We start from the raw sequence: 26,643 nt of genomic DNA on the forward strand, positions 1-26,643 counted from the left end.
GGTCGACAGGCAGCCACATTCACACATTTCTGGGCCTCGGGGTCTCATCAGAGGTTCTACGTCCTTTGGGGATAGGCTGACTATGAGAGCCCCCGTGAAGCTCTTGTAGAGTTTTCCAGATGGGGAAGCAAAGGCCCAGGGAGCTTCAGGGCCTTGGGAGCATCACAGCAAACTGAGACGAGCCCTGAGCTTGGAGTCTGACAGGCTCAGCTTTTAGCCCAGGTGCATGGCCTTGTGCCAATCACTCACCCTCTCTGAGCCTCAGTCTTGTCATCAATAAAATGGAGGTGAGAGCCTAAAACAAGGCCTCCCCACCCCCACCCTGCCCTGAACTCTGAGGAACTTCACAAGTACTCAGGGGTATGCCAGCCCGGGGTACCCCACCACTGGCAGCCAGGCCCCTCCCTCCCCTGCAGTCACCTCCACAAAGCTAAGGTGGCAATCACATTTCGTACCCAACAAAAACCCTCTAGGGCTGTTTTAGGTTTACTGGCAAATGACAGTCCAGATTTCAGATATCCCAAGAGAAAAAACATGGGGAAGATCCAGAGGCCGAGGGATCTGGGTTCCCAACCTGATCCCACTCCTGACCCACTGTGCATAGAGCCATCTACAAAACGGGAATCTTGTGAGAATTAGCACTAATGTTTATTGGTGTCTGGCTCACATCCAGATGTTCCCTAAGAAGCTCTGCTCTGAGTGGTTAGACCAGCAACCCCCTTTGACCTCCGAGAGAACATCCACTCCCTCTGTCCTCTGACCCTCTGTGTGGGTAAAACAGAAGAATGTTGAAAGTGAAGACTAACCCTTTGGGGGAAGACTGAGTACATTCTTTGGTCTAAACGGAAGCCCAGATCCTAAACTTCAGCTGGATCGTTTGTCCAGGTGGCCTGGCTCAGCACCAGCCTGCCCCAGGGACATGGCAGAGCCTTGGGGCTGGAGTAGGGGCAGCAGGGGCAAGACTGTGCCACAAAGGGCTCCTGTCCCCAACTCACCTACCGATCAATTTCTTGAGCATCCCGGCCACGGCACTGCCCATGCTGAACCTCCCGCTGTTGAGGATATTCATGGCCACCTGCAGGGAGAGCGGAGACTCATGGAAATCCACGCCCTAGACGTCCTGCTTGCCCCTGCTGCGCTGGGAAAAGCCCAAGGGCCCTGGAAGACCAGAGGTGACAGTCTACAACACTGCCTGGTTATTTTCACCACGTTTCTTGAAAATAAATGGCAGGTCTCTAGAGAATTCTGTGTCAGCATCTGGGATGAGTTAAACATCCTGCTAATCCTCACTGGACCAGGAGAGTGCACAGTCCCCGTGCTTCAAAACAAGTTGACTCAGTCACTGCAATGGCTCTCAGGAACATCCTTGGAGTCATCCCTCCAAAAGGCAATGATAATCTTATTCCAAAAGAAGAGGTCAATTCTCTTAGTCCTTAGGAGAAGGGAACAGAAACTCAAGACTTACTGGGTAGAGCTGCAAGCTACTTAGACTTTCCCAACAATGCTTCAGCATCAGGATCCTCATTATACAGATGAAGAAGCTGAGGTTCAGAGTGGTGAGGTGACTCTCCCAAGGTCACACAGCAAGCACCTGTCTGACATCTAGACCTGCGCTCTCGCCACTGAACCAGCCCCTCACACAACACACTCCTCCCCCACCAAATCCCTACAATCCTGACACCTGCTAGGAGTGACAGGGCTCCTCTCCTCTTTCCCAGTCCTCCCTCCCTACCTACTGCAGACAGAGAGCAGCTGCTGAGGAGCACGGCCCACACCTGTCTACACACACTGCTTCCTTACTAGACTATCTAGATTCATGGAGCTTCTCCTTACACACCCAAAGGGGCAGAGAGACAAAGAGCTGACGAGGCAGCAGGGTGTCAGTGGTCTGACGGGGTACTGAAGAGGGGGACACAAGTCCAGTGGGGATGGCTGCGTGTGTGTTTCTTTTGGTGTGGGAGGAGGGGATGTTGGGCAGCAAAGGCTCCCAGGGAGCCGCTGAGCTAGGTCTACCAGACCACCCAGGGAAGAGCACCCCAGGCACAGGACCAACACGTGGCCCCCCCCCCCATGAGCCTCTCACAGGAGAGCGTAGCCTGCCCAGCCTGTGCTCAAGCCCATGCCGCCCAGTTAGGAGGCCTCGGAGGAGGGCTGGGGTCTGAGGGCAGAATGCAGCCTGTGAGCTCCAGTTTTCCTAGAAGCCCAACTTCAGCTGCTTTTTACTGAAGGCTTGCCCATGTGAGACTTGGATTAAACATGCAACTGAATTTGAACTCATGATGACCTGTTAACCTGAAGAGATCTCTTAACACAGATCCTGTGGGGTTGAGAGACTGCAAACTGCCCCAGCTACTGGCAAGGGCAAGCGCTGATTCCAGCTGCTCAGCTGCACGGTCAGGAGACATGGTGGACAAGGCCGCACGCACCCTGGTGTCAGGCCAGCGCCGGCACTGAACAGTGGAGGGGGCCTGGTATAGCCCATCACAGTGTGACACTCAGATCCTCCGCCCGGGGCCTCTGACCTCTAGCTTCAGACTTCCTGCGACTCAGGACATGGGAGGACACTGGCCTCTCTAGACCTGCCTGGCTGTGAAGAGGAACTAAATTCTCCCGCCTCTATTCCCTCTTCCCAAATGGGCTTTCAAAACCAAGCTCACAGTTGTATGAACAAATCCACTTCACCGCCCCTTCAGAGTTTATTCTTAACCTCATTAAAAAAAAAAGAAGGAAAAAAGGTTTTGACAGTAGGTCTCATTCCCCAGAGGCTCAAAGACCTACTAGGTTTAGCACCATCTGAAGAGCAGCTTGTGAGCTCAAACATTGATCGTCCTCCTTCCCCCGGAGTCCTCTCCTCCGGCCTCCTCGACACTTGGAGGCTTCGTCACCGCCTCCACCGCGGAACAGCTTCCTCCTAGAATTTCCACAACCACCCTCTGGACCGCAGTTTGCCCAGACCAAGATACAATGCATTCCTTCCGCAGCCTGTCAGTGAACTGCCTGCGCGCCTTCAGAGGTCTGACTGCCGATAAACCTCTGACTCCCCAGAGGAAGCAGCTTTACTTGACCTCACATCAGCCACTCAATTTTCACCCGGCCTGTGATCACTCCATGACATCTAGAATAACCTCGAGTGTATCAACTTTTTAGTATTTAAGTTAACTGGCAAGCAATCCTACTAATAACAAAAAAAGGGCTTTAGAAATCTATTTTCTTTTGCATATTAAAACAGTCATTTTTCACCTAACACAATGGAAAAAAATTTTTTTAATGCAGTGTTGGGAAGGACTGGGGAAGAGGCACCAGCCCCCAGTGCTGGAGGGAGGACACGGATCCACCTTCCCAGCAGGCACCTTGGCAACACGAGTCAAGAACCCTCTGGCCCGGTAGTTTTAGTGGTGGTGTTGAAACTCAGGAAACAATGAGACAAGTGTGGAAAGATATGTACAAGAATAGATGCCTCACAATGAAGTTCTGAGCAGAGAAGAAGTGAGAATAGTGTTAAGTGCCCGATCCCAGGAACCTGGTAACATTCATTGTGGCATCACCACACAAAGAAATATGATACCGCATTAAACACTAGTAATATACACTCAGTAGCATGAAGAGATTATTAGGATTTATTGATAAGTGAAAAAATGAAGGCTATATTACACATACTAAACATTTAAGTGATGTATACTCTTAAAAGATCTAGAAAACTAAGTACCCCAAAACGTGAACAGTGAATGGCTACTGGCTTGGGGACAGCTTCAGGTGATTTCACTTTTCTCTGTCTATATTCACTAATTTGTGTGTAACATCTGGGTTACACAAATAATAATCAAACGTATCACTGCAAAGATTGTTTCCTTGTTTGTCTTTCCACCTCTCCAATCCTCTGTTCCACAGTCACTGAGCAGCCGGTGACAGGAGCTTTGGCTGATGGTGTTTATCTGACTCTCAAGACACCCGGGAGGGGAGGAAGGTATTGCTTTGATCCCTGCTTCACAGCAGGTGGGGGTGCCGTGAAGATATTACCCAGGCCATCCAGTAAATTAGGGCAGGCCAACAATAAAAAGACAGCCTAATTTAAAAATGGGCAAAGGATCTGAAAAGACATTTCTCCAAAGAAGATATACAAATGGCTAACAAGCACATGAAAAGATGCTCAACACGATTGGTCATTAGGGAAATACAAATGAACCACAGTGACACCACTTCACACCCACTGAGATGGCTCTAATTTTAAAAACGGACAGTAACAAGTATCAGTGTCACTGAGCAGGTGGAGAAACGAGCCCTCACATACTGCTGGTGGGAACGGAAAGTGGTGCAGCCACTGGGGAACAGTCTGGCAATTCCTCACAAACTTAAACATGCAGTCATCATTCGACCCAGTAATTCCACTTCTGGACCTATATCCAAAAGAACTGAAAATGTATTTTCACACAAAATATGTACATGAATGTTCATAGCAGCGTTACTGATAATGGCCAAAAAGTGGAAACATCCCAAATATCCATCAAGTGATGAACGGATCAACGAAATGCAGTCTACCACACAATGGAATATTACTCAGCCACAGAACGGAATGACAAGCTACAACTTGGATGAGCCTTAAAAACACTGTGCTACACGAAAGAAGCCAAACACAAAAGACCACAAAGGGGTCCACTGATGCGAAATGTTCAAAACAGGCAAATTCATAGAAACAGAAAGCAAAACAGCAGTTGCCAAGGGATGGGGGGCAGGGAACTGAGCAGGTATGGCATTTCTTTCCTGGGCGATGGAAATGTACTCGAATTAGACCATGGTGATGACTGTAGGACATAGTGAATACACTAAAAGCCACTGAAGTGTACCTTTGCAAACGGTGAACTTATGTTAGGTGAATTAACTGTTAACAAAACAAATAATAAACCTCACTCCAAGAAAGAAAAATTAGAGCAGGGACTCAGGACCCAGGGCTGTGCATTCAGAGACCTGAGCTTCTCCAGTGCCTGCTGGCCTGCTTTCTCGCACTCGCTGGAGAAAGGAAGCCTGTCCCCACTCCAGGCAAATGAAGCCTCACACTTGCTGACTCCCCAGTGGAGAGCCACGCACGGTCCCCTGCAAGCACAGGCTGGTCGGCTACAAGTAGGGGAGGGACAGAAAGCTGGGGGCCCACAACCACACCACAAAACTGCACAGCACTCGCAGGGCTGCTGGCAACTCACCTTAAACCCACCTCCGACTTCTCCAAGGACGTTTTCCACGGGCACCCTGGTGTTTTCAAAATGGACTTCACAAGCTGAAACACACACAAGTGAGGGCCTTAGCTGACAACGCGAACCACGCTGCACTTGACCCACAGGCAAGCAATGCGACTCCTTCATTCACTCACTCACTCTCCATCTACTGACAGGACAACACAGAAAGACACGGTCCTGTCCATGTGGAGCTCATACTTTGGTTGGGGAGGGAAACTAGAAACGAGATGATATAATATTGTGGTAAGAGCCATGGAAGAAATAAATATGGCCTGGTGAGACAAATGGAGGCTGGAGGACAGCAGATAACAATACCTTTACTAAGGATATACATCAGATTTTTCTAAGGTGAAGTCTGAAGGATGAGAAAGAGCCAGAGATGGAGCAACGAGGCCAGGTGGCATGGCACTGCCTAAGGTCCCTGTGCTGGACGGAAAGGGAAGATCAGTCCCACTGAACTCTACCTTACCACAGCCACAGCCTGCCCTGGCTCTGCGGGAGGAGCAGCCTGCCTTCCTCCGCCCAATGGGTTTGGCCATGTGACTTGCTGAGGCCTGCGGCCTCCCCTGTGCTGACACAACCTGGCGCAGCCCTCAGGCCCTTGCGATCTGCTGTAAAAAGCAGCCCCAGCTCAGTACCAAGTACACACCAGCAGACCTGAATGCAGCCCCCAGCCTGAAGCAGACTGCCTCAGACAGCCGTGGCCCGTTAGAGGGAACAAATGCCGACTTCTGGGGAGGTTTCTCAGACAGGGTTATGGCATGGATGGACGACGAGCAGACCTTAAAGTGAGGAAGCGCATGCGCGCTGGAGGCGGCCAAGGTCAGTGTGAGTGAGCAGCAGTCAGAACCAGCGTGGCAGGGGCGAGGGCAGGCAGGGAAGGGACAGAGGCTTCTGCACTGTGTTTTCTGTAACAGCATGTTTTTGTATATAACACGGCGGCTCCCAGCAACTTCCACTGGAGAAAAGGGAGGCCTGGGACAGAGGGCCATGGTTCGAGGAGCCAAGCAGCAGCCAAGCCAAGTGTGGGCAACCAGGGGTCTGCTGACCTTTCATTCTACTATTACAACGTGTTCAAATAGCCTGGTTGTGAAACACAGTGAAATTTCCATCTCTCTGGCCTATTTCCGGCTGTGAGGCCAGGCCCTTCTCTTAATAACTCTTGTTCCTTCACGGGCTGCTGGGTATGGGGAGGGCCCTGCCCCTCTCTGATCTCATCTTGTGCCACTTGACATCCCCTCACAGGCCACTGCACAATCCCAGTGGGCACCACCTACCCAGACCTCAGTGTGGACAGTGGCCCCGCAGTAGTGCATGGCAGCAACCCTGCTCCCTCCCTCCACCTCAGGCACTCTGGCCACCTTTTCCCCATCAGCACACCAAGCTATTTCTCTCTCAGGCCTTATAGCACACTCGTTTCTCTCCTGGAACACTCTGAGTCCGTCCTCAGCAGGCCGCACTGGGTGTAAAGTGAACGTCCTACCAGCAGCAGCTAACACTGCTGTGCTTCCCCATGCCCTACACAAGTCCTAACACTCCCTTCTCACGTCTCCCTCACAAGGTGGGTTCTCTTATCACCCCTTCCCTTTAGGGGGGAAACAAGCACAGGGAAGTAAACTAGCTTGTTCAAGGTCACACAGCTTCTAAGTGGCAGAGCCAGGTTAGAGCTGGGGGCCCTCTGACCCCTAAGGCTAAGCAGATGTCGTGGCAGACAGCGCCATCCAGAACCAGGGTCACCAAAGCAAAGGTGGCAAACAAGTGGGTTGGGAGGGGCCAAGTGTGGCACATGCCCCCTTGAAACACAGATACTCTATGATCTGAACCAGGAGACCGACGAGGGAGAGTCTTATGAGGACTCCACGGCAGCACTGGGCGGGTTGAGGGCTAGAGGACACCAGCCTCAGTGAATCAACTGCTGACCAGGGGGCTACAGGTGGGCTGGGCGGGTAAAAGGGAGAGCGAGCAGGAGGACAAGGTTCCAGGCAGGGAAGACGGGGTATCCTGTAATGGAGTGCTTACCGAGGACAGCCCACTGTCCTTCTCACTGTCCACCACAGCCTCCCTCACAGGGCTGAGAGCTCTATGACATTGTAATTATTTTACCTTGAAATCACCAATGCTCAATATGTCACTGTGGCATTCTTTATTTTTTTCTGAGGAAGACTGGCCCTGAACCAACATCTGTTGCCAGTCTTCCTTGTTTGGCTTCAGGAAGATTGTCACTGAGCTAACATCTGTGCCAAACTTTCTCTATTTTATATGGGATGCTGCCACAGCATGGCTTGATAAGCAGCGCTAGGTCTGCACCTGGGATCTGAACCTGCGAACCCCAGACTGCTGAAGCGGAGCACGAACTTAACCACTAGACCACCGAGCTGGCCCCTCACTGTGGCGTTCTTAATTTGATTTTGTTAAAACGCTTAAGTGGAACCAAAACTATTTAAATCTCATTTTATCTTGATACTTCTTTGCAGCTAAAGGGTCTCTTTCCCTCCCTCCCTCCTTCTCTCCTACACACACACACGTGCTACTTACTGTCGGAGCCACGGATGCCTAACTTATCTTCAGGTTTCCCGTTAGTGACTCCACCGAAGTCCCTCTCTACTATGAATGCTGTAATTTTGTCCTTTACTGAGTTGTCAGAATCAACAATGCTGGTCTTTGCAAAAACAGTAAAAATATTGGCCCGTGCTCCATTGGTGATCCAGACCTAAGGAAAGGAAGCAAAAGGGCTTTGTAGGAAACCAAACAATCGTGGGCCACCTCTCAGCAACATCTTTGCCACAAGACACTTCGGCTGCCTGTCAAACTTCAGGCCATGATGTAAGCCTTTGGCTCTGAGGAAGCCAGGCCTGTGCGAACAGAAGACGGGGCTCAGCCCAGTCTCCCCGGAGCAAGGACTGTCGCAGGAGACACAGGTGGCCCGGGGTGTGTGCTTGTGCATAGAAGAGCAGCCAACGGTACCAAGACAGCCCAGGTCTAGCACGGAACAACTGGGTTTCCTCAAGAAAGGGGAGTGAGGGGTGGGAAGGAGGCAGAAAGGAGAAAGGCGGGGAAGGAAGAGGGAGAGGGAGAAATCAAGAGACTTCTCAACAAACTACCACGTGCAGAACTTACTTGGGTCTTGATTCAAGCAAATTGTTTGAAAAACAAAACGGTACAAGACAATCAGAAATTTGAATGCTACCTAGATAGTAAGAAATTATTATCCACTTTTTAAATGTAGTAATGGTATTGTGACTTTGTTTTTTAATAGTCCTATCCTGTAGAGATACATGCCGAAACCATTATGGATGCAAGCCAGGAGTGGTGATGCTGACAGAAGAAACAGGACTGGCTGTGAGCTAACAACTGCTGAAGCTGGGCGACGGGTAAGTGGGAGCTCGTCACACTAAACTTTTCTATGTTTCAAAACCTGTGTAATAAAAAAATTAAACAACAAACACAGAGAGCAGCTCAAGGTGGTAGCTGGTACTATGGAAGCATGCAGACTGTAGAGCCAGAAGGCCTGGGTTCCAATCCAGGCTCTGCCACTAAGCAGACATACAATGCTGGCAAGTCACTTAACCTCTCTGAAGCAATTTCTTCTTCCAAAAAAGAGTAGCATCCACCCAACGGGTGGTCAAGGGATGATGTGTATGCCCTTTATGATCCCTGGTGCATAGACAGTGGTCAGTGTGTGGTGGCGCAGGTCATGACAGAGCCCCGAGGCGGCCCTGGAACCGTACCTTGGAGCCGTTGAGCACGTAGTGCTTCTTATCTTCACTTAGCGTGGCCCTGGTCTGGATGGAGGCAGCATCACTCCCACTGCAAGGACAAAAATATGGAGGACAGTAATACTGGGAATGAAGAAGAATGGTTTTGAGGGCCCCAAAATAGAGGCTTTTAGTAATTTAATACAGGAGTTGGCAAATTTTAAAATAAAGGGCCAGATGATAAATATATTCAGCCTTGCAAACTACAGAAGTATGTCCCAACTCAACTCTGCCAGTTGTGACATGAGGGCAGCCACAGACAATTTGTAAACAAACGGGCATGCTCCAGAAAAGCTTTATTTACAAAAACAGGTGGCAGGCTGGACTTGGCCAACACCTGCTTTAACACATCAGGTAAAAAAGTGGCAGTGAGGGGCTGGCCCCATGGCCGAGTGGTTAAGTTTGCGGGCTCCGCTTCGGCGGCCCAGGGTTTCACCGGTTCGGATCCTGGGCACAGACATGGCACCACTCATCAGGCCATGCTGAGGCGGCATCCCACATGCCACAACTAGAAGGACCCACAACTAAAATATACAACCATGTACTGGGGGGATTTGTGGGAAAAAAGCAGAAAAAAAAGATGATTGGCAACAGTTGTTAGCTCAGGGGCCAATCTTTAAAAAAAAAAAAGCAGCAGTGAAAACAACTCAGGTTTAGGTTTAAACACAGAAACGTGTGCTCAAAACAGGCTCATCTAAGCTCCTGTGAGGACGAGTTCAGGAGACGCCAGGTTCCCAAGGGTGGGGAAGCAGGATGGAGTTTGGACCACTTAGCAGTCTTGCCATCAGAAGTCCAGAGTCCTGCACCAGCCTTATGATGTCCTAGCTGTGTGACTGGGCTGATCACACAATCTCAATGAACCTCAGTTCCTCATCTGTAAAATGGAGACAACACCACTGGCCCTACACACTCTGAAAGTTGATTTGAAGCCTGAATGCATTATCGTATGGAAAGTTCTTGCAAATCACGAAAAAATTATTTAATGGTGCTGTCAGGCGTGTCATCTCACTTGTAAGTCTCACTGGGGCAGAGGAATAAAGATAACAGAACTGGCGGGGCCAGCCCCGTGGCCGAGTGGTTAAGTTCGTGCGCTCCGCTGCAGGCGACCCAGTGTTTCGTCAGTTCGAATCCTGGGCGTGGACATGGCACCGCTCATCAAGCCACGCTGAGGCGGCGTCCCACATGCCACAACTAGAAAGACCCACAACTAAGAATAAACAACTATGTACCGGGGGACTTTGGGGAGAAAAAGGAAAAAAATAAAATCTTAAAAAAAAAAAAAAAAGAGAAGAGAACTGGCAAGAAAAGTTGCTGAGTTGACTCTGGAAGATTTCAGGGAGGGAAGAAATAAGGCACCATCTAAACCACAGTCCCAGGTCCCAGTACACGCTGGAGGGTGCCCAAGCTGCTGTCACGTGACTCCTCGCTGAGGGGCAGACCTGGCTGGCTCCGTCAGGCAGAAGGCAGCGATGTGCTCCCCAGATGCCAGTTTGGGCAGGTATTTGGCCTTCTGCGCCTCACTGCCGGCCAAGATGATCCCCTACACAAAACACACAGGCTGATTTCAGCTGCGGGGAGAAAAGAGTGTGAAACGTGCTTGCAGAACACAGCTCCTTCTGAAGAAAATACCTACTTTACGCAAGAGCTCAGAGCTGGCACCCTCTGGTAAAAAATGGGGAGCTGCTGGGGAAAACGGGGAGCCAGGTGCCAGGGAGCCACCTCAAGTGCACACTCCAGGGCAGCCTGAGCCCAGAGAACCGACAGAGCTTTGGGTCAGACTTGGCAACCGTCATCGCAGCTCCTCCATTTCTGGGATGGGTGGCCAGCGGCAGGGATGTCCTTTCTCTGAGTCTCCATCTTACTACCTCCACACTGGGGATGACCCTACACAATGGAGGGGTGGTTTGGATGATAAAACATGAAGATGCAGGAGTGCCAGAGCCACGTGGCATAAAGAAGGTGCTCAGTCAATGTCAGACTGTCCCACGCCCTCCTCAGTCAGTGCAGGTGGGTGAGTCCACTCTCCACGTGTGCGCTCAGGGTTGGGAGGCCGAGCAAGTTGCTCATTCAGCTCCCCTTAACATTTACCTTGAGCAAAAACCACCAAGTACTGTCACCAAGAGCTGTGTGACCCTAGATCTACCCTAACATGCTCTGAGCCCACCGGGGTGAGGAAAGCGTGGGCACAAACAGCAGGAGGACACACTCGGGCCCCCAGTGAGTAACACCGAGCTCAGGGGGCAGGCTCACTTCCAGCCCAAGGGGAAGGCAGGCCCCATAGCGGCAGGGGCATCTGACCTGGTCTCAAAGGATGGGTCAAAGGTGATGGGGACAGGAAGAGGATTCAAAGGGAAGGACCAGTGTGATCAAAGGGCTGTTGGCTTGCGTGAAGATTGAGCACCATATGGCATGGCTAGAGAGAGGACGTGCAGGAGGAAGGCACTGCAGGGCGAGGCTGCATGAGCAGGATGCGCCCTCCAAGACCCTGAGACGGCCAGCCCGTTCACTTCTTGGTAAAAATGAGCAAGTCTCCTGCCCTAACGCCACCATTTGACTCCAGAAGACCTGCAGACAGCACCACACAGACAGAAACCCCAGAAACTTGACCTTGAGGCCGATAGCCTGGTGTGCTGCCAGGGTCACGGCGATCGATGCGTCCAGGCTGATGATTTCCCCTAGCCGCGCGTACATGGTGTTGGAGAGGCCCAGGCCACCTAGAGAAGCAACAGACCAGCTTTACTTATGGTCTAGCCCCAAACTCCTCCAGGAAAGGCAAATGGCTTTATGGGTTTTTTCTGATTATAAAGTAATGCTACATCACCATTTAAAAAAAAATCACAATAAAGGTATGAAGAAAACAAAAACTACCCATAAACTTATCACTCAGAGCATTTTTGTGTACATCTTTTCATACTTTTTCTAGGCATATAAGCATATACAGATACATATTTTTGAAATAAAAATATAATATTTAATACAAAAACATAAAAATACCTATACATACATTAAGTCATTTAATATGCTGTAGAGAGGTCCTGTCACAGACACACATCTTTACAAACATAACAGCTGTCCAGTGTCCCACTCCCAGGATCTACTGGACTCTAGGACGGGGTTTCTCCGCCTTGGCGCTACTGACATTTTGGGATGGATCACACTTTGTCATGGGGACTGTCCTGTGCCCTGTAGGATGTTCAGCAGCATCCTGGGCTGCTACCCACTAAATGGCAGTAGTTCCTCCTCCCCCACAGTTGCAACAAGCAAAAACGTCTCTAGATATTGCCAAATGTCCCCTGGAGGGCAAAATCATGCCAGCTGGGAATCACAATTCTAGGAATAAAAAGACAAAAAGATTAAGAAAGCAGAAACTCCACTGAACTCGAGTATTCTGTGTTTCATCTTCAACTTCCAGAGGCGGTTGAGTGGCCTTATGTGTATCTTACAAATGACACACTGATGCCTACGGGCATGCGGCCGACACGCAGTAGCGGTGGGCCCTCCACTCAGGAGTATGGGCGATGGCCCTGGAGCCAGCACGCAGCCCATCTGCAGAGGGCGCCATTCACACAAATGGAAGGGTGTCCCTGCAGGGGCGTGCAGTGGCCCAGCTGGGCCTGTAGTGCCCTGGGTTCAGTGACGGTACCAGGGGAAGGCCAGGGCTCTGCAGTAACCACCGCTTGCCTCTGTTTCAGTCCAAACATGTTTACTCATTTCATATACAGAAGGAGTCAGTTTCGTTTGTTAAAAAAACTTCTGATGCTTTCTCCTCAACCAACTATCACTAAAATCATGGGGGGATGGCAATCACACGGGTACAGATGGCAGGTGGGTGGAGACTGCTGTGGGGGCGGGTTGAGAGGCAGGAGGGAGCCCCAAACCAGCAGGCTGGGCAGCACGCAGGGTGCTGGGGGGAGCACGCAGGCTCAGCTGGTGGGAAGGCCACCACTTTCCAGGACAGCAGTTTCCAGTCTTTCGAATGCTCCAGACTGGGAAAACCTCCCTACAACTTTTTGGGCATGAACATAAGGTTGTTGCCCTAATTTCCCAAGGAAGGATAAGAAAAAAAGACAGAAAATGAAATGGCCCCAAACCATTACCATCTCATTTTCACACCAGAGTGTAGGCTAGGAGACAGGAATAAGGATGGAGAGCTGTGCAACGTCACACTGCCAGACTCCCTGTCCATGCTGGCATAAAACACACGCAGATGCAAAAAGACATAGCCCAACTTCACACAGAAGGTGTTTCGGGGGAAAATTAAGTACTTTTCATCAGTCCAGAAGTAATTTCAAAATGATCCTAAAAGGAAATACGTATTACTACCATCCTGGCTATTTTGAGCACCTTTCCTTGGCTAATTGTTTTCTCCAGGCACTTATTTTTTTGAGCTGATGACAGACCAATCACCTCTCTCTGGCTCCACCCCACCTTCCTTCTAGTCTAACATTCAAGGTGGCCCTCCTGTGACCCTCCTGTTATGGCACACAGTTCCTCGGTCGCCTGTGAGTTACAACACCCACAAGTCTCAGATGTCTGGGAGGAGCTCAGTCCTCCCCTACCTTCCTACAGGCTGTGGATTTTTGTGAAGAGAAGCACAGGCAGCTCAGCTCCCCCTGCAGAGGTCTGTGCCACTGTGCCCACCCCCAGGGGCAGCCCCACTGATTATTTTACGTATTCTGCAGAGATAGGGGAATTCTTTTAAAAGTCTGGAAATGTGGTGGAGGTATTTCATAGGATGACAAGTCAGATACATCTTTCAACAGCTTAAAACACTGCAATAAACATATACATAATCTATGATTTAACCTGATTAAAATATGCCTCAGAATCAAGAAAATCAGGCATCACACTAATTTGTCCTAAATTTTCACATTTTGTCTCAGACTGGGACCAGCTCCAGACCAGGTACCAGAGGAAACTTTCTCTACGTACATCGAGGGCCCCCCAGCCTTGGCTGCAGGAGGGCAGCCTAACCTTAGTCTCTGGAGATGAACCAGGCAAGGAGACAGAACATCAAGAAAAGCTCCCGGCTTCTGCAACGGTCTGTTTAAAACCTAACTCACGACCTGGTGGGAAAATGCCCAAAATATTAAACCTCCAAATGACCAGCTCACAGCCACGAAATGTGCCCAGCCCTTAAATCACCACCACCTACAGCTCTCCCCGAACCCCTGGCCCTGAGCTGATCAAAGCTGGAAGCAGCCCCAGTAAAGGCCCAGGGGGAGGGCTCAGAGAGCAGTGGGTGCGGGGCAAAGGCTGCAGAGCCAAGAGCACACTTTTATCTCAAAAGGACCTGAGAGTAAACATATATGGTATGTGCACATGCATGCCTGCACACACATGACTATGTCCTGTCCTGATGAAACAGTTTCCATTCCTTGCCCCAACACGCACTTCTTGCTTGTCCCCTTAACCCCACAGAACAGGGATGACCACCTCTGCATTAGGTAAGAGACAAGCTGCAGTGATTGGCTAAGGGTAGTAAGACAGAATTACACTGGGATTCCGGGGAGAAAGCCAAGGTCTTCACCTGGGGCTAAACATATCACTGCAATGCTGCAAGAATTACGCAGACAGTCCTAAGGATAAAGAGCCCTGTTCCAAGGTTCCGGCTTGTCGAATCTCCCATCTCAATGTGCCTTGTGCCCTATAGCCATACGCCTTACTCCTCTGCACCATAATGAGCAGCCATGCCTGGTGGGCTCCGCCTGAGCTCTCCCCATATGGTTACTCCTCCAACACAAAGTGCTCTTGGCTCTGGGGGAAAAGCCTCTGCCAGGGAGAACTAAGGGCTTCCCGGTGGAGATGACGCTGACATCAGCCAACTCGGCTTTGAGGTTACACACACTGCTCCTCCACTGCCCACAGGGACCCAGAGAGCACAGCCACCTTCAGGGTCCTTATCCATCTCGGACAAAGAGTGCAGAACTCAATAGCTCTTCCTGCCTAGAAGTCCCCTACCCAGTCCACATGCACTCACCAGCCAGCACCCCGTATTTAGCCCACAATGGGTGTTTCTGTTCATACCAGCAGTGTTACAGCTTGATCTTAAATACCTTTAAAGGCTACCTTTCCTGACCAGAGCACTTTTTTGGACAAATATAGAAAGCTTTCTCAAGAGGCAACCAGTGGGTGGTGATCTCCTTTACTTACCATACTCTTCTGGGACTTGCATTCCAAAAAGCCCCAGGCTCTTCAACTTCTCTAAAGTTTCATGTGGAATTTTTCCCTCCCGGTCAATTTTTTGAGAGTCCACTGCCAAGAGGAAGTATCTTGATTAAACAAACACAAGCTATGTTTATAAAAATAATAGTAAACACCAGTTTTTGCATAGGATACAACCCGAGTATCAGAAACTTCAAAACTGGAAATTGTCCAGTCATGGTCCATTCAGGATGTGCTCAATTTCACCTAATTAGCCCAGCAAGAATTGCATTTTAAAAATATCAGTACCAAGTAATGTTCTGTTTCTTGATCTGGGTACCATTCACATGGGTTTATTCATTGCATAAAACTACAGCAAATTATACATTCATAAGATGTAAACTTTTCTGTAAGAATTTACTAAACTTGACATTTTTTTTTATTACCAGTACCTTCTATAAAACTAGATAGTAAGCAACTCCCAGAACTGTCCTAAAATGTTCAGCTCGACAGCCAAACTCTAGGTAATGCCTGGGCTGAGACTGACCCAGTGCTCAGAAACCACTCCTCTGTCACCACAGTCCACAGGCTCTGAGAACACTTTAGTCTGTTTACCACCAAGACTCATATTCGTTAGCGTAAAACTGAACAATCACTAGCCTTAGGTCTTTAACTGCACACTTTTGCCTGAATCAAGTTAGAGTGCTTTTCAAAAATTTAACAAATTAAACTTCATCACTATCATACATTTTTAAAATCACCATAACCTACAATTATAAAATTTTTATACACTGCGTCACTAATAAGAAATATGGATTCCTCAAAATGGAGTCTAAACCTTTCGTTTTTTATTTACTTTCACAATTTTACTGACACATAATTAACAAACAATAAACTGCACACATTTCAAGAATATAATTTGTTGAGTTCCAACATCTGTTCACCCATAAAACCATCACTGCAATCAACCAAAAACATTTCCTTTTCCACAAAAAGGTTCCTTGTACTGCTCTGTGATCAATCCTTCCCTCCATCTCCAACCCTAGGCAACTACCAATTTCCTTTTTGTCTATAGATTAGTTTCCATTTTTGAGCTTTATATAAAAGGAATCAGGGGCCGGCGCGGTGGCACAGCGGTTAAATTCACACGTTCTGCTTCTCGAGGCCCGGGGTTCACTGGTTCCGATCCCGGGTGTGGACATGGCACAGCTTGGCACTCCATGCTGTGGTAGGCGTCCCACATATAAAGTAGAGGAAGATGGGCACAGATGTTAGCTCAGGGCCAGTCTTCCTCAGCAAAAAGAGGAGGATTGGCAGTAGTTAGCTCAGGACTAATCTTCCTCAAAAAAAAAAAACTATTTTAATAATAAGACAAAGATGTTCTTTGCCTTGTTAATTTCTAATTCTGTGTGTACAGGAGTTTTCCAGGGGCTACATGATACATAACACACATTAAATACAGAAATAGATATGAGAATCCAGCTGTCTTCTAATAAGCCAAATATTTTAAAAATTTTCAAAACTGTAAAATAATGCCACTCTTCACCACTTTTTATGGTTTTAGAAATATTTTTCATTAAAAATATTGTTTATGTGGGGCCAGCCCCATGGCCAAGTGGTTAAGTTCGAGCGTTCTGCTTCAGCAGCCCAGGGTTTTGCTGGTTTGGATCCTGGGCACAGACATGGCACCGCTAATCAGGCCATGTTGAGGTGGCACCCCACATGCCACAACTAGAAGGACCCACAACTAAAAGTATACAACTATCTACTGGGGGGATTTGGGGAGAAAAAGAAAAAAGAAAAAAAGATTGGCATGTTGTTAGCTCAGGTGCCAATCTTTAAAAAAGAATATTGTTTACGTCATATACCAGATTTATCATTATTTTTAAATGCAGTAATAAATGAACACAGCTTTTTTTAAATTTCGCAGTTTTAATTTCTAACAGGGCACATACTGGTAGACAACACCCACATAAACAAGAAGTCTTGGGGGTCCTCAGTGTCGGAGGAGCACTACTGTCAGCCTCATCACTGAACTTCCAGTGGGCTCCCTTAGGTGGAGGCAGCTGCCTTTGCCGAGGGCATGCTGACCACTGCAAGGGGGGACCCTGCAGGCTGTAGGCCGCTGCTGGTCCACAACTACTCCTGGTTCATGATAAGCAAAGTACAGAAAATGAGAGTAAACCTTTAGAAAGATTTACAGCAATTTTACATTGTCACACAACCAAGCACATGATCAATGGGCTCGTATGTTCTATGTCCTCAGCTTTTTTCCATTTCATCTTTCTAGTTGTTCATTTCTATTGTATTTTATAAAAGCATCAGTCTGTGACAGTTTGGAAATGTTTAAAAGTGGTTCTTCACCATGGATACACTGAGAAGTACAAATAGCAATTGGGACGACCCTTAAAGCAAAATATCAATAGATACTACTTCTCCATGATCAGTGACACTCAAGAGAGTTTCCTCTATGGATATTACTTCTAATTCAAATACAAAAGCAATCACCCTTAAAATGGAAATTGGTAATGATAAATAATCACACATACCCTCTTCAGTGAAGAATTTTTCTACAGGTGCCACAAACTGGTTGATTTCATTAAGTTCCTCTTGGCCAACTTCTGGAAAGGGGAAAACTTCTTTCTAAAAATGATACACATTTACCAAAAATTTAATTTTTAGCAACCTCCCATCGTGGTAATATCAGTCAAAAGGGAAGGAAAAAGAACTGCTAAATTCCATTTGGTGGGCAGGACATTATTCACTTAAGGAATTAGAAGACAAACCTCAGAGGGTGCTAAGGATGCAGGAATCCTACTTTGGACGCCACCACCTGGGTACATCCTCCTTCCCAGCTAAAGCAGGTTTAGTCCTGATTTTGATCAGCTTTCCTTATCAATAACAAGTTACGATGACTGTCCCACGAAATAAATTTCGAAAGCCGTGGGTTCCGTCCTGGCTCTGCAGCTTGCTAACTGTGTGGCCTCAGCCAAATCCCTTCACCTCTCCACACTTCCATTTTCTCACCCATAATATGTAGGTAAGATTTACTCAAGGTCGTCGTAAGGATCTTGGAAGATAATGGATGTGCAAAAGCTCTTTACTAAAATTGTAAAAATTTTTTTTAATGTTTTTTTTTTTTTGAGGAAGACTAGCCCTGGGCTAACATCTGCCACCAATCCTCCTCTTTTTGTTGAGGAACGCTGGCCCTGAGCTAACATCCGTGCCCATCTTCCTCCACTTTATATGTGGGACGCCTGACACAGCATGGGTTGCCAGGCAGTGCCATGTCCGTACCCGGGATCCGAACTGGCGAACCCTAGGCTGCCGAAGCGGAATTTGCAAACTCAACCGCTGCACCACTGGGCTGGCCCCTAAAATTATAAAATTTTACGTTAGTTATTTTGTGAGTTCAAAGATGCTGCCACTGACAAGAGCATACCGTGGTGACAAGGTCTGACATCTCACCAGGTTCTTGTCCATCCACACATTCCAGCCTCGAGCCCTCTGCTCGACGACATCTGCTACTTGTGCTGGTCATGCCAGGTAGCAGGGTCACGGGAGGAGGCCCAGTTACGAGGCTGATCAACCTGAATTCAGTCCAGGCTCTGCCACTTCTTACAGTGTGACTTGGGCAAGTGAACCTTTCTCAGTGTCAACTCTTCTTGTTATAGATGATACCTCAGAAGGTAGCTGTGAGGTTCAAAACAGATAATGTGTCCCGGAACATGAAGTAACTGTAATTATTTGTGCCAGATACTGGCTCTGCTCTCGTATCCACCTCACAGCCTGGAAACCACTTAGCTTGAAGTCTCTGTCTCAAAGCGGTCAGTGAGTGGCCAATGTTTCTGACTGGCCCAGGATTCCCCACTGGGCCATCACTATATGTTGCTTGAAATCATCCTGCTGTGTCCTTACCCCTTCCGGCTTTTGGGGCTCCAGCTACCCCTCTGGCTGCCAATACGACATGACTATTTGGATTTGGACCCACAGCTGCTGAGAAGTGATGTCCCCTGGGAGCCCTGCCTCTCCTCACAGCACCTCTCACCAAATGACTCGAGAAAGGTCTTCAGAGCAGAGGAGTCCTCAATTTCCCCCTCCAGCCTGTCTATCTAATCAGCCACCAAAGCCTGCCCACTCTGGCAATACGCCCCCAAATGTTCTCTCCTCTCAGGCCCCAGGACTCCAGGCCTACAGGTGCCTCCCTGTCCAAAAGCGACAGTTGACTTAAAGGAATCCCTGCCTCCAGGCCACCCCTGGCCCTGCCCTCCAAGTGGTCTAGAAGAAAAATAGACCGAGACTCTCATCACTCTGCAGCCTCTCGGAACAAAGACAGAGCCTCAGCTGAATATACAAACCCATCTGGGTTTCATCTGGGCCTTGTGCAATGGATTGTGTTAGAGGAAGATTATTCTGGTACCAATGAGCACGCCAGATGAGAAGAGAACAGCCTGGCAACTAGCTGGCCTTCAACTATAGCCATAAGATCAGTGCTACAGGGAGAGAGAGGTCTCAAGTGCATGCAGGAATGAATCTGTGGTAGCAATGTTCAAAAACTGAATGTAGTGTGGGCTTCAATTTCTACCAGCAGTTTTTAAATTTTTTAAAGCAATGGAACCTGTTTTTCAAATAAATCTAACGCAAAAACCAAATATGTGAAACAGATAACAGCCAAGCTGCTCTGGTTGAGGCTGCGGATGGGGAGGTCACCCAAAAGCCTCCCACTCAGCTCCCCACTGGTCCCTGCAGTAATATGGGGGCACTTCATGAACAGCGAGCATCCAACAGAGGGCAGAGTGACAGCTACTGGCCCAGATGATCTTGAAGGGCTCTTTCTATTCTAAGCATCTCAGATGACACATTCCTGCTCAAACCTCAGTGATGCTGGCCCGAATCAGAGCCACAGAGTAGAGATGCTTAAAAGTGGTCAGATTCTAAATACAACCTGAAGGTAGAGGAAATCTGATTTGTAGTCAGATTAGATGTGGATTATGAGAATGAGAGGCATCAAAGGCGACTCCAGGTGTTTGGCCTGAACAAGTAGAACAGAGTGGCCACCATCTACGATAAAGAAGGCTGGTGGGAGGAACAGGATTGGGTGGGGAGACCAGGAGCTTGGTTTTGAATGTGGTTACTTTGAGATGTCTGTTAGACGTCTAAGTGGAGCTTTTGAGTAGAAAAGTAGTTATCAATAGTCTGGAGTTCAGGGGAGAAATCTGAGCTGGAGAAATAAATTTGAGTCATCAGGATATTGACACCATTTAAAGCCATGATACTAAATTAGATCAAAGGAAGGGTTGTAGACGAAAAGAAAAGTCTACAGACTGAGCCTTATAAAACTCCAACTCTGACTGGGCTAGTTAGAAACACTGGCCAATGTTTACAGGTTAAGGAGCCAAGAAGGAACCAGCAAAGGAGACTGAGAAGGATCAGTCAATGAAGTAAAGAGAAAAACCAGGAGAGAATGGTTTCTTACAAGCCAGGAGTGATGAACTGTGTCGAATGCCAATGACGGGTCAAGTAAGATGCAGAATGAGAACAGACCACTAGATCTGACAACGTGGCGATCACAACTAACTTTCACGAGAGCAGTTTTAGGAGAATGTTAAGGACAAAAGCCTGACTGGTATGGGTTCAAGATGCAGCAGAGAGGGAACAACTGATGATGCAGATGAGAAAAAGAGAATTATTGAATGGATGCCCTTGAGTAGGTGAGAAGGCATGGGGTCTAGTGACGAGGTTGGCATTTGCTAGGAGTAGAGTGCTCATCCATAGTAGACCCTATGGGCACACATGCGGGAAGGAGGAGGTAAATGTGGTGGAAGTTCTCAGCTGGCTGCACTTATTTTTTCAATGAAACAAGAAGCAAAGTTGACAGTTGAGAATGAGGATGGGAGAGGTGGTGCAAGAAGCTTGGAGAAATAAAAGCATGGAACATCTGTGTTCTTTCTTCACCAATGTGCTAGGAGGCATCATCACAGGATAGAGCACCACACAGCCCCAGGTTCCGGGAAAACTGGTTTCCCAAACTTTACAACTCAGCTTCGCACTTCCTAGCAGGGCAAACCACTCTTAGTCTGAGTTTCAGTTTCTGCATCTGTAATGCCTGACAGATTAGAGGAATGTTCTAAAGAGAAACCAGTGAATAACTCCTTAAGTAGTAAAGTATCAGCCAACACTTCAGCCAAGTTCAAAGCACTTTACACAAATTTCTTCTTTGGTTTGCAGGCACCTTTAGGAGGGGGCAAGTATTGCTTCCACTATTTTGTAGATTAGCACACTGAGGCACAGAAAAGCTAAGGGACTAGCCCAAGATTACAAGACTCGTAAGTGGGGAAGCCAACAGCAACTACCTACTCCGCTCTTTTTTGCATATGCACAGCACCTTACAGTTTAAAAAGCATTTCCACGCACTATATATCTCACTGGGGCTTACGACACATCTTTGAGGCAGAACACGTCACTTGAAGGGTGAAAGAACTGGGGCTCAAAGTCACAGAGCCAAGGTCAAATCCAGTCTTCCAACTATAAGAGGATAGGGAGTGCTTAACAACCAAGCTGTTACTGTTGGGTCACAGCTGGGTTACTACTAGTCTGTACGACCCGTGGAAGGGCTAAGGTGAGGAAAGCACCTTGGAGCCAGACTTCTAAGGAAGCTTAATGGCAAGGTGAGGCGCTGGGGCTGAGCTGTGGACGCCCAAGGGCCGCTGGAGGCTGAGAGAGGAGCGGCGTGGTCTGAGCTGTGTTTAGGAATCAGAGAAGAAGCCCCGCACAGCAGGGCGCCAGAACGCCGAGCTGAGGGTTGCATCGCCTCGCCTAGAGCTTCCCAAATCGACCTGCCAAGAATTTGCTAGAATACTTGTCAAAACCATGAGTTTCAGGACTCCCTGCCCGGGAAAGGTTCTAGCGGGACTCAGGAGTCTGGAGTTTTAGTTCGCCCCGCCCCTCAGGTACAGTGCTCAGGCAGGTGTGGGAACTCCGACAAAGCTGACCCCCGTCTCTCCTGATAGACGCGAAGAGCGCGGGGCAGAGAGCACGGTCGGCCCGGACTCGGGGTTACCTTCTCGATTTTGCCCAGAAAGAGCTCCTTGGCGAAAGCTCGGCTCGGCGGACTGGTGCGCAGCGCGCGGTGGCTCGCGGTGAAGGCCACCAGGGCCCGGCAGGAACGCGCCGCCGCCGCCGCACGCAGGAAGAGCTCGCAGCAGCTCATGCTGCCCGCAGTCGTCTGCACCGCCGCCTCGGCCTTACTCTCATCGCCTCAGTCACGTGCACCTCGGTGGCGCCACCGGATGACGCCACTGGCCGCGCCCTGGCCACCCCGCCCGCCGCCGTTGCACTTGCGCTGGTCCCGAGGGCGGGGCCTCCGCCATCCCGCCGGTTTTGTGCTCCGGCGTGGGGTGGCGGCGGAGCGTCTTCCAAATACCAGCGGTTGTTCGTATAAATGGCAGCCAGGGGAAGCTCCTCGGGGGTGCGGGAACCTAAGCGGCAGCCTCCGCTTTTTCCCTCTTTCCGGCTGGGCGACGAGGACGTGGTAAAACTAAGGCAGGGAATGGGAGTGTTCCCGGCACACTGGGTTCTTGTCCCCAGGATGGGAAGCAAGAGAGACAACAAACGGGGGTAGAAGAGTACAAGCTGAGTAGCTTGTGCACAGGAGAGGCGCCAGGGAGCCGTGCGGGAAGGAAAGGGGCAGGCGACCAGCTTCGGGGAGCGGGATGGCTGGGCCGCTCCGGCAAAGGCTGGGCTGAGCCTGCGCATGCGCCTGTGTTTGCGCCTGCGCCGTCCGGGCGCGCTGCTGCCGGCGCGTGAGCCTCGACCCGGTGCCGCGCTCCGCATTGTGAGGCGGGGCCCTCAGATGGCCGGTCTGCTTAGGCTGGTTCATGTGTCAGGAGGAAAATTCACTCTGTTGGTTACCTCTGGAGGGGAACGCGGTACGAGTAATGTTGCCTTTTGTAAGTGGATGGTGGCTGCGTGGGGACTCGTTTTGTTTTGCTTCATAGCCTGCATACGTCTATGTTCCGTACGGGGTTTTTGGAAGAGGGAAAGAAAAGGAGTGTTCTGCCCTAGAGAGATCTGGATAACTGGGTCACATCTGTCCCTGGGAAGCCCCAGGGGAAAGGGCAGGCGCGGGCAGAGCGGTGGCCGAGGGCGCCGGGCGGGGTCGGGCGGGACAGGCCGGGGGTCGGGGCGTCCCCGCGGGGCCGAGGTCGCCTCTCGAGGCCGCCCCCGGGGGGGTCTCCTCTGCTGGCCCCCTGCGCTGTGCCGGGCCGGACGGCGCTGGACCGGCCCCTCCGTCGTGTGAGCTCCTGGAGGCCAGCGCGCAGTCTCAGCCTCCACCGGCTCGGTCTGGCCCGGGAAAAGATGACCTTGTTCGGGTGCAGACCGGGTAGCACAACATCAGGGAAAAAGAGCTCAGCAACTTTTCTTGGTTGCAAGATATTTGAAGCGTCTTCTGCAAGCTGTGTTGTCTCTTTTGTCTAACTTTGAAAGACTTGTCACCTGGTTTCTTCATCAGGGGTCAGCGTTTTGCCTAATTTCAGCGCCCAGCTTCACAAGAAGGCGTTTGAAAGCACTGCCTTTGTGAATTAATCCCAAGCGCGAAACAAAGATGATATTGTGGAAAGTGGGCTTCAACTTTAAACCCCTGTAGCTTTTGCCGAAACAAATGTAGTCACATCAATCAAGTAATCTGAGACTGTGTCACATCGGCTTAGTGCCCAGAGGTCACCGTTGATTAAACAAATGAGAAATTCAGTGGCACCTTTTCCAAAACGAAAATTAGAAAAATTTTAATCATAATTTCTAAGTATTCTCGTAGAGTGTGGTGGGAAAACATTTCTGAGTTCCACTACTTTGCCAGTTTCTAATTTGAGTTTTCTCATCTGTAAAAATGAGCATAATACCATCTATCTCAGTGGACCCTGTGAGCATCGAGTAAAATAATCCTTATGAAAGCATCTGGCACAGTAAATGGTCAATGTTTTATAGTAATAAAAATGGAAAATGGTTACACTCTGACATTCCCTCTTATACTTGAGTATTCACCTCTGAGAAATAGGATGCCGTTTTTAAACACCTTGCTTTAAACATAGAATTTCCCATATTCAGTGTTTAAACACCCTCACTGAGTCTGTGTGAGTGTCTTTCCCGTGTGATCGCGTCAGTGTGTCTGTTCCCCCACATAACTCACCGGCACACGAGCTGGCTCGATCCCGGCCATAACGTTAGTGCCAGTAGACCAGGGTGCATGGCCTTGGGTCTCAGGCACGTTGTGCGAGTAGAAAACTACTCAGTGTTCAAGCTGCAAAATCGGAAGCTGATGGAGAAATTTACACAGGATTGGAGAGAAGGGTTAGATTTGTCTCCTGTTCAAAGCCTACAAGATCAGTAATGAGTTGGAAAAATGAGAGTCTAGTCAAGGTTGCTGCCTCATAGTAGTCAATATCCTAATAAAAGGTCTCACAAATAAGTTGCACAGATTTTTATCACCAGTTTATTTCCTGCTGAGAGAGAATGGTTGACACCTTACTGTCTAGAGATCAAACACCTGCATGTAGGGAGATGTCCTTCAGCAGATACTCTGGTTTCATACGCTAAATTATGCTGTCTGCTATTACTTCCTTTTGATGTATATTCGTTCCCATTTGGTGTACATTAGTTATTATGGAAACATGGAAGTCAGTGACATGTTGAAAACCACAAAGGTAATGTGGCGTTATGGGTTGAATTGTGTACCCACAAAATTCGTTTGTTAAAGTCCTAACCCCCAGTACCTCAGAATGTGACCATATTTAGAAATAGGATTTTCTGTTGTGTTCCATTGCAGATGTAATTAGCTGAGTTAGGGTGAGATCATACTGCAGTAGGGTGGACCCCTAATCCAGCACAACTGTGGCCCTTGTAAGAAGGGGAGATTTGGACATACATATGCATGTAGGGAGAACACCATGTGAGGATGAAGGCGGAGACTGAGATGACACTTCTACGAGCCAAGGAATACCAAAGATGGCCAGCAAACCACAAGAAGCTGGGAGAGAGGCCTGGGACAGATTCTCTCAGCCCTCAGAAGGAACCAACCCTGCCAACACCTTGATCTTGGACTTCTAGCCTCCACACCTGTGAGACAATCAATTGTTTAAGCCGCCCAGCCTGTGGGTCTTTGTTACGGCAGCCCGGACAGACTAAGAGTATTGTGATTCTTGGCACACAGCGTTCTCAGGAGTAAATAGTTCATAGTAGTGACCACAGGACTGGGGCTGTGTCTTAGGATCCATGCCTACACCTGGTGCTCCTCTGCTGTGGTATGGAATCAGTAGTCTCCTAAATGATAGGACCCTGGCATAAACATTTTGGGAAAGTCCCTTAGACTACACAGCCTGTACCATAGGTAGGAAAGATAGCAAGATGTAGGAAAGAGATTATGGACTAGGAGTCATAAGAGATCTAGTCCCAATTCTGCCACTTATCAGCTGTGTGATTGTAGGCAAGTACCTCAATTGTGTTGTCTGTGACTTGGAGGCATTGCTGTGGCAGAGACAACTAGTAATCAAAAAATTGTGCCCGCTTCCTCAGTGTGCAGTTGTCAGCACGAGGCAGCTGCCAGCCAGTGACTACACCACAAAGTCCCCCTACATCCAGATGACATTCTCACCAATGTAATGTGAGTGAAAGTAAAAAGCCTGTTAACGTGAGCAGGAAATATGTATTGTATTAAGCCACTGACATTTTGGGTTTATTTGTTACAGCTGCCAGTGTTAACCTAAGTTTCAAAGAAAACACTATAAGGTACAGAATAAAGAGTTATCATTACTAGGGGCCAGTCACATTCATCAGGCAGATTAATTGATCCCCAAGCAACCACATTGTTATTATCAAGTCCTGTCCTGGTCATTGGAGACAGTGTCCTCAAAGAGGGTGATAACAGCAGCTAATATTTAATGAATGCTTTCTCTGCCAGGCACTGTTTCATGTACGTTACATGCGTTATATTATTTAATCCTCCAAACGGACCTCTGAATTCAGTGTTGTTACTTTATGTCCATTTTACAAACGAGAAAACAGGCGCTGAAAGGTCACACAGCCCTAAATAGCAAAGCCAGGCCTGGACCCTGCCCGACAGCTCCTAGAGCCTGTATGTTCTTTTTTCTTCTTCTTCTCTCCGAAGCCCCCCAATACATAATTGTATATTCTAGTTGTAGGTCCTTCTGACTCTGCTATGTGGGATGCCATCTCAGCATGGGCTTGATGAGCGGTGCCATGTCTGTGCCTAGAATCCAAACCAGCGAACCCCTGAGCTGCCAAAGTGGAGCGCAGGAACTTAACCACTTAGCCCCCGGGCCGGCCCTGAGCCTGTGTGTTCTTATCCCTACTGCCTTCCTGAACGTGGAAGGTGAGCCTCAGGCCAACAGAGACTTAGACACGCAGCCCTCTCTCTTCTCCATTATTGGTGTTTCGTAAGACAAGAGGGCTCAAGGGCTGATGCACATAAAAAGCCAATACTATGGCACTGGCTTTTGAAA

At 48.8% G+C, this 26,643-nt stretch overlaps 1 protein-coding gene and 2 long non-coding RNA genes across 6 annotated transcripts in view; 2 read left to right on the top strand and 1 right to left on the bottom strand.

Moving 5' to 3' along the window:
- ACAD9 (acyl-CoA dehydrogenase family member 9) overlaps window positions 1-22,915 on the bottom strand; it is a 31,830-nt gene extending 8,915 nt beyond the window's left edge. Inside the window, exons 1-10 of one of the 4 annotated variants that reach the window (XM_070237190.1) lie at window positions 22,188-22,876; window positions 18,425-18,501; window positions 17,677-17,770; window positions 15,137-15,238; window positions 11,591-11,697; window positions 10,423-10,523; window positions 8,957-9,035; window positions 7,764-7,938; window positions 5,196-5,269; window positions 1,000-1,075 (exon numbers count right to left, since the gene is read on the bottom strand). In XM_070237190.1, coding sequence (XP_070093291.1) covers window positions 1,000-1,075; window positions 5,196-5,269; window positions 7,764-7,938; window positions 8,957-9,035; window positions 10,423-10,523; window positions 11,591-11,697; window positions 15,137-15,158 — 634 coding nt within the window. In that variant the 5' untranslated portion in view covers window positions 15,159-15,238; window positions 17,677-17,770; window positions 18,425-18,501; window positions 22,188-22,876. Of the gene's footprint in view, window positions 1-999; window positions 1,076-5,195; window positions 5,270-7,763; window positions 7,939-8,956; window positions 9,036-10,422; window positions 10,524-11,590; window positions 11,698-15,136; window positions 15,239-17,676; window positions 17,771-18,424; window positions 18,502-18,595; window positions 18,821-22,187 lie in introns of those variants that run through there. The other 3 variants (XM_070237189.1, XM_070237188.1, XM_070237191.1) reach the window with 3 other exon arrangements.
- On the top strand, window positions 5,496-15,108 carry LOC138918014 (uncharacterized). The gene is made up of 3 exons (XR_011426792.1): window positions 5,496-6,050; window positions 8,485-8,599; window positions 13,867-15,108. It is a non-coding gene; the product is annotated as an uncharacterized lncRNA (long non-coding RNA).
- A 23-nt stretch (window positions 22,916-22,938) lies between the features above and the next one.
- On the top strand, window positions 22,939-24,142 carry LOC138918018 (uncharacterized). Its single transcript, XR_011426797.1, has 2 exons — window positions 22,939-23,076; window positions 23,640-24,142. It is a non-coding gene; the product is annotated as an uncharacterized lncRNA (long non-coding RNA).
- Window positions 24,143-26,643: the final 2,501 nt, after the last annotated feature.

The sequence above is a fragment of the Equus caballus genome, chromosome 16 (assembly GCF_041296265.1).
Source record: "Equus caballus isolate H_3958 breed thoroughbred chromosome 16, TB-T2T, whole genome shotgun sequence".
NCBI classification, from domain to species: domain Eukaryota; kingdom Metazoa; phylum Chordata; class Mammalia; order Perissodactyla; family Equidae; genus Equus; species Equus caballus.